The 7,500-nt window shown below is 41.3% G+C and overlaps 1 protein-coding gene across 5 annotated transcripts in view; it reads left to right on the forward strand.

Annotated features, from left to right (window-relative positions):
* The window catches only part of LOC135528721 (proline-rich protein 5-like), a 61,362-nt gene that overhangs the window by 28,070 nt on the left and 25,792 nt on the right, over window positions 1-7,500 (forward strand). For all 5 annotated transcript variants that reach the window (XM_064957815.1, XM_064957817.1, XM_064957819.1 and 2 more), the window contains 2 exons: window positions 5,356-5,404; window positions 6,792-6,849. In XM_064957815.1, coding sequence (XP_064813887.1) covers window positions 5,356-5,404; window positions 6,792-6,849 — 107 coding nt within the window. The remainder of the gene's footprint in view (window positions 1-5,355; window positions 5,405-6,791; window positions 6,850-7,500) is intronic.

Consider the following 7,500-nt stretch of genomic DNA (forward strand, 5'->3'; position numbering starts at 1 on the left):
TCTCTCTCTGTTTCTCTCTCTCTGTTTCTCTCTCTGTTTCTCTCTCTCTCTCTCGGTTTCTCTCTCTCTCTGTCTCTCTCTGTTTCTCTCTCTGTTTCTCTCTCTCTCTGTTTCTGTATCTCTCTGTTTCTGTCCCTCTCTCTCTGTCTCTCTCTGTTTCTCTCTCTCTGTCTCTCTCTCTCTCTGTTTTCTCTCTCTCTGTTTCTCTCTCTCTCTGTTTCTCTCTCTCTTTTCTCTCTCTGTTTCTCTCTCTCTGTTTCTCTCTCTCTGTCTCTCTCTCTCTCTGTTTTCTCTCTCTCTGTTTCTCTCTCTCTCCGTTTCTCTCTCTCTCTGTTTCTCTCTGTTTCTCTCTCTCTGTTTCTCTCTCTGTTTCTCTCTCTGTTTCTCTCTCTGTTTCTCTCTTTGTTTCTCTCTCTGCCTCTGCCAGTCACACACTTTCTCATCTCTCCTCACAACTCTAATAACCACAGTTGTAAGAATGACCCTGCTGTTCGTAAAACAACACAGTAGACAGAGTTTCACCTGTTTCACCTTACTGGTAAACACAGTAGAAATGACCAGAAAGTGAGATCTGTGAAGAGCAATATTGAATAGCGTATTTCAAATGGTTTGACTTGGTGGTGGTGCTAGCTAGTGTTATCTTTCTATATCCATGAGCAGCTCTTTGTACATCAGGCTCAGAGGATTCATTTTAACGGGCCAAAGCATTCTGCCTGGTTTTAACTGTGTTTTGAGGTTGAAGGTGTAAATGTGAGAATGTGTTGCCAGAGTGGAATAGAAACACGATATGCCTGTTATACAGTCATACACCCACTCCCCACATACGCACACAATAACACGGCAAACCCACAAACACAAATGGCTGGTGTTCATAGAACCTGCCTAGTGTTTCAGTGCTCAGTAGAATTGCCACTCAGTGACATGTAGTGGGCCATTTTTCACCACTTAGAACATGTTCCTAATGGTTGAATCGTTGAGTAAAATGTTGACACATTCACACACAACTCTGTGCTTGAAGAAGTCAAGTTGGTAAGACTGCAGGATAAGATGCAAATTGGGGTTTCTGCCTCTCTCTCTTTCTCCCTCTCTTTCTCTCTCTTTCTCTCTCTCTCTCTCTCTCTCTCTCTCTCTCTCTCTCTCTCTCTCTCTCTCTCTCTCAATTTCAATTCAATTCAAGGGGCTTTATTGGCATGGGAAACATGTGTTAACATTGCCAAAGCAAGTAAGGTATATAATATATAAAGTGAAATAAACAATAAAAATAACAGTAGACATCACACATACAGAAGTTTCAAAACAATAAAGACATTACAAATGTCATATTATATATATATATATACAGTGTTTTTACAATGTGCAAATGGTAAAGGACACAAGATAAAATAAATAAGCATAGATATGTGTTGTATTTACAATGGTGCGTGTTCTTCACTGGTTGCCCTTTTCTCGTGGCAACAGGTCACAAATCTTGCTGCTCTGATGGCACACTGTGGAATTTCACCCAGTAGATATGGGAGTTTTTCAAAATTGGATTTGTTTTCGAATTCTTTGTGGATCTGTGTAATCTGAGGGAAATATGTCTCTCTAATATGGTCATACATTGGGCAGGAGGTTAGGAAGTGCAGCTCAGTTTCCACCTCATTTTGTGGGCAGTGAGCACATAGCCTGTCTTCTCTTGAGAGCCATGTCTGCCTACGTCGGCCTTTCTCAATAGCAAGGCTATGCTCGCTGAGTCTGTACATAGTCAAAGCTTTCCTTAATTTTGGGTCAGTCACAGTGGTCAGGTATTCTGCCGCTGTGTACTCTCTGTGTAGGGCCAAATAGCATTCTAGTTTGCTCTGTTTTTTTGTTAATTCTTTCCAGTGTGTCAAGTAATTATCTTTTTGTTTTCTCATGATTTGGTTGGGTCTAATTGTGCTGCTGTCATGGGGCTCTGTAGGGTGTGTTTGTGAACAGAGCCCCAGGACCAGCTTGCTTAGGGGACTCTTCTCCAGGTTCATCTCTCTGTAGGTGATGGCTTTGTTGTGGAAGGTTTGGGAATTGCTTCCTTTTAGGTGGTTATAGAATTTAACTGCTCTTTTCTGGATTTTGATAATTAGTGGGTATCGGCCTAATTCTGCTCTGCATGCATTATTTGGTGTTCTACGTTGTACACTGAGGATATTTTTGCAGAATTCTGCATGCAGAGTCTCAATTTGGTGTTTGTCCCATTTTGTGAAGTCTTGGTTGGTGAGCGGACCCCAGACCTCACAACCATAAAGGGCAATGGGCTCTATGACTGATTCAAGTATTTTTAGCCAAATCCTAATTGGTATGTTGAAATTTATGTTCCTTTTGATGGCATAGAATGCCCTTCTTGCCTTGTCTCTCAGATCGTTCACAGCTTTGTGGAAGTTACCTGTGGCGCTGATGTTTAGGCCAAGGTATGTATAGTTTTTTGTGTGCTCTAGGGCAACAGTGTCTAGATGGAATTTGTATTTGTGGTCCTGGTGACTGGACCTTTTTTGGAACACCATTATTTTGGTCTTACTGAGATTTACTGTCAGGGTATGAGTATCTCTCTCATACTCTCTTTCTCTCTCTCTCTTTCTTTCTCTCTCTCTCATACTCTCGTTCTCTCTCGCTCTCTCTCTCTCTCTCTCGCTCTCTCTCTCTCTCTCTCATACTCTCGTTCTCTCTCTTTCTCTCTCTCTCTCTCTCTCTCATACTCTCGTTCTCTCTCGCTCTCTCGTTCTCTCTCTCTCTCTCTCTCTCGCTCTCTCTCTCTCATACTCTCGTTCTCTCTCGCTCTCTCGTTCTCGCTCTCTCTCTCTCTCTCGCTCTCTCTCTCATACTCTCGTTCTCTCTCGCTCTCTCGTTCTCTCTCTCTCTCTCTCTCGCTCTCTCTCTCATACTCTCGTTCTCTCTCGTTCTCTCTCTCTCTCTCTCTCTCTCGTTCTCTCTCTCTCTCTCTCTTCCCCCCATACAGTGCATTCGGGGTATTATCCAGAAGCCTTGAATTCTTCCAGACTTTGTTACATTACAGCCTTATTCTAAAATGGATTGAATAAACATTAGCCCATAATGACAAAAGCGAAAACAGGTTTGTAGAAATGTTTGCAAATTTATTAAAAATAAAAAACAGATACCAAATTTATTTACATAAGTATTCAGACCCTTTGCTATGAGACTTGAAATTGAGCTCAGGTGCCTCCTGTTTCCATTGATCTTCCTTGAGATGTTTCTACAACTTGATTGGAGTCCACCTGTGGTGAATTCAATTGATTGGACATGATTTGGAAAGACACACACCTGTCTATATAAGGTCTCACAGATGTCAAAAACCAAGCCATGAGGTTGAAGGAATTGTCCATGGAGCTCAGAGACAGGATTGTGTCGAGGCACAGATCTGGGGAAGGGTACCAATAGACATGTTCAAACATACAACCAAGCGTCAGACAGGCACGTAAGCACACACACACACACCCTTCACATTCACCCTGATGCGCGTGTAAGGGGTTGTTCCTTGCATTAGACAGAGCCCAGGGTTATGGTTGGACTTCAGACTATAATGCCATGATGTTGTCAATTCGCCATAGTCTTATTACACATGACTCTCTGCTTCAACATGATGAGACTGTTTCCATCGCATGGCTTATTTCTCATCAGGCCCAATCCTGTGTGTGTGTGTGTGTGTGTGTGTGTGTGTGTGTGTTACATTTCTGAATGTAGTGTTTGTATTGGACACCACAATCTACAGACTTAATACAACGTGATGGCTTGGGGACATGTGGTCAGCCCTGCCGATTACTGGAGTAGAAATGATTCAACTCAACAACAACAGACATTCTACTGTTTCCAGGATACGTACCACAGTGCTACAGTACTTAGACAGGCTTGTAATGGTGTGGACACAGCTCTCTCGTTTCCTGAATCTGGAGCTACCTGACAAAACACAGTAACACACACAGCCTGCTGTTTGACAGGTAGAACAAAGGGCAGCTTGGGGACATGACTCTATACGCTGTCTTCCAGTCGGCTGAGTCACTAGGCTGTTGGACATGACTCTATACCCTGTCTTCCAGTCAGCTGAGTCACTAGGCTGTTGGACATGACTCTATACGCTGTCTTCCAGTCAGCTGAGTCACTAGGCTGTTGGACATGACTCTATACCCTGTCTTCCAGTCAGCTGAGTCACTAGGCTGTTGGACATGACTCTATACCCTGTCTTCCAGTCAGCTGAGTCACTAGGCTGTTGGACATGACTCTATACCCTGTCTTCCAGTCAGCTGAGTCACTAGGCTGTTGGACATGACTCTATACCCTGTCTTCCAGTCAGCTGAGTCACTAGGCTGTTGGACATGACTCTATACCCTGTCTTCCAGTCAGCTGAGTCACTAGGCTGTTGGACATGACTCTATACCCTGTCTTCCAGTCAGCTGAGTCACTAGGCTGTTGGACATGACTCTATACGCTGTCTTCCAGTCAGCTGAGTCACTAGGCTGTTGGACATGACTCTATACCCTGTCTTCCAGTCAGCTGAGTCACTAGGCTGTTGGACATGACTCTATACGCTGTCTTCCAGTCAGCTGAGTCACTAGGCTGTTGGACATGACTCTATACCCTGTCTTCCAGTCAGCTGAGTCACTAGGCTGTTGGACATGACTCTATACCCTGTCTTCCAGTCAGCTGAGTCACTAGGCTGTTGGACATGACTCTATACCCTGTCTTCCAGTCAGCTGAGTCACTAGGCTGTTGGAAATGACTCTATACGCTGTCTTCCAGTCAGCTGAGTCACTAGGCTGTTGGACATGACTCTATACCCTGTCTTCCAGTCAGCTGAGTCACTAGGCTGTTGGACATGACTCTATACCCTGTCTTCCAGTCAGCTGAGTCACTAGGCTGTTGGACATGACTCTATACGCTGTCTTCCAGTCAGCTGAGTCACTAGGCTGTTGGACATGACTCTATACGCTGTCTTCCAGTCAGCTGAGTCACTAGGCTGTTGGACATGACTCTATACGCTGTCTTCCAGTCAGCTGAGTCACTAGGCTGTTGGACATGACTCTATACCCTGTCTTCCAGTCAGCTGAGTCACTAGGCTGTTGGACATGACTCTATACCCTGTCTTCCAGTCAGCTGAGTCACTAGGCTGTTGGAAATGACTCTATACGCTGTCTTCCAGTCAGCTGAGTCACTAGGCTGTTGGACATGACTCTATACCCTGTCTTCCAGTCAGCTGAGTCACTAGGCTGTTGGACATGACTCTATGAGGAAGGTGTTGAAAGAGAAGGAGAACAATGTGGCATAGTGTGTCTCGCCTCAACTTCTGTGTGTCCACCCAGTTCAGAATGTTAAACTGCTGTTTTCTTCTAGGCAACTACTGAAGACGGAGCTGGGCTCTTTCTTCACTGAATACCTCCAGGTAAGGGACTGTCTCTCTGCACCTCAGCACTGATATTAACGTTACTCTGATATTACTAACAGTACAACATTACTCTGATGTTACTAACATTACTCTGGTATTAACATTACTCTGGTATTAACATTACTCTGATATTAACATTACTCTGGTATTAATATTACTCTGGTATTAATATTACTCTGACGTTACTAACATTACTCTGATATTAACATTACTTTGATATTACTAACGTTACTCTGATATTAACATTACTCTGATATAACTAACATTACTCTGATATTAACATTACTCTGATATAACTAACATTACTCTGATAGTAACATTACCCTGATAGTAACGTTACTCTGACATTACTAACATTACTCTGATATTATTAACATTACTCTGATAGTAACATTACTCGGATGTTACTAACGTTACTCTGATATTAACATTACTCTGCTATTACCAACATCACTCTGATATTAACATTACTCTGGTATTAACATTACTCTGATGTTACTCGCATTACTCTGCTATTACTAACATTACTCTGATATTACAAACGTTACTCTGATAGTAACATTACTCTGATATTAACATTACTCTGATATCACTAACATTACTCTGATATTACTAACATTACTCTGATATTAACATTACTCTGATATTAACATTACTCTGATATTACTAACATTACTCTGATATTAACATTACTCTGATATTAACATTACTCTGATATTACTAACATTACTCTGATATTAACATTACTCTGATATTAACATTACTCTGATATTAGCATTACTCTGATAGTAACATTAATCTGATAGTAACATTAATCTGATAGTAACATTACTCTGATAGTAACATTACTCTGATAGTAACATTACTCTGCTATTAACATTACTCTGATAGTAGCATTACTCTGATAGTAACATTACTCTGATAGTACTAACATTACTCTGGATATTACTGACATGACTCTGGTATTACTGACATTACTCTGATGTTAACATTACTCTGATGTTAACATTACTCTGATGTTAACATTACTCTGATGTTAACATTGCTCTGATATTACCATCATTACTCTATTACTAACATTGCTCTGATATTACCAACATTACTCTGCTATTACTAACATCACTGACTCTGCTATTACTAACATTACTCTGGTAGTAACATTACTCTGATAGTACCAACATTACTCTGATAGTAACAGCATTACTCTGATATTAACATTACTCTGATATTACTAACATTACTCTGATAGTACCAACATTACTCTGATAGTAACAGCATTACTCTGATATTACTAACATTACTCTGATATTACTAACATTACTCTTAATATATTTTTAAAAGTTCTGGTCGTAGAATGTGAATCCTTGTTTTCTTTCCTCTGCAGAATCAGCTGCTGACAAAGGGAATGGTGATACTGAGGGACAAAATGCGTTTCTATGAAGGTATGAATCATATTACTTACTAATACAATAAAGATGTAGTACTGTTTGAAGTACTGTCGTAGTACTGACATAGTACTGCTTGAAGTACTGTTGTAGTACTGTTTGAAGTACTGTCGTAGTACTGTTCGAAGTACTGTCGTAGTACTGTTTGAAGTACTGTCGCATTACTGTTTGAAGTACTGTCGTAGTACTGTCGTAGCATTGCTTGAAGTACTGTCGTAGTACTGTTTGAAGTACTGTCGTAGCATTGCTTGAAGTACTGTCGTAGTACTGTTTGAAGTACTGTCGTAGCATTGCTTGAAGTACTGTCGTAGTACTGTTTGAAGTACTGTCGTAGCATTGCTTGAAGTACTGTCGTAGTACTGTCGTAGCATTGCTTGAAGTACTGTTGTAGTACTGTTTGAAGTACTGTCGTAGCATTGCTTGAAGTACTGTCGTAGTACTGTTTGAAGTACTGTCATAGCATTGCTTGAAGTACTGTCACAGTACTGTGTTTGAAGTACTGGTTGGTCATAATGTAGCCTATTGTGTCCCATTATCGTCTCTGTTGAGGTATTGTCAAGTGGTGAAGATGCTCAAACCACCTGACCCTGACATCAAGTACACAGCTTATTTCTGCTGAAGTGCTATTGTCATGGCGACCAGACAGGA

Source organism: Oncorhynchus masou, unplaced genomic scaffold, assembly GCF_036934945.1.
Source record: "Oncorhynchus masou masou isolate Uvic2021 unplaced genomic scaffold, UVic_Omas_1.1 unplaced_scaffold_1025, whole genome shotgun sequence".
In the NCBI taxonomy this organism is placed as follows: domain Eukaryota; kingdom Metazoa; phylum Chordata; class Actinopteri; order Salmoniformes; family Salmonidae; genus Oncorhynchus; species Oncorhynchus masou.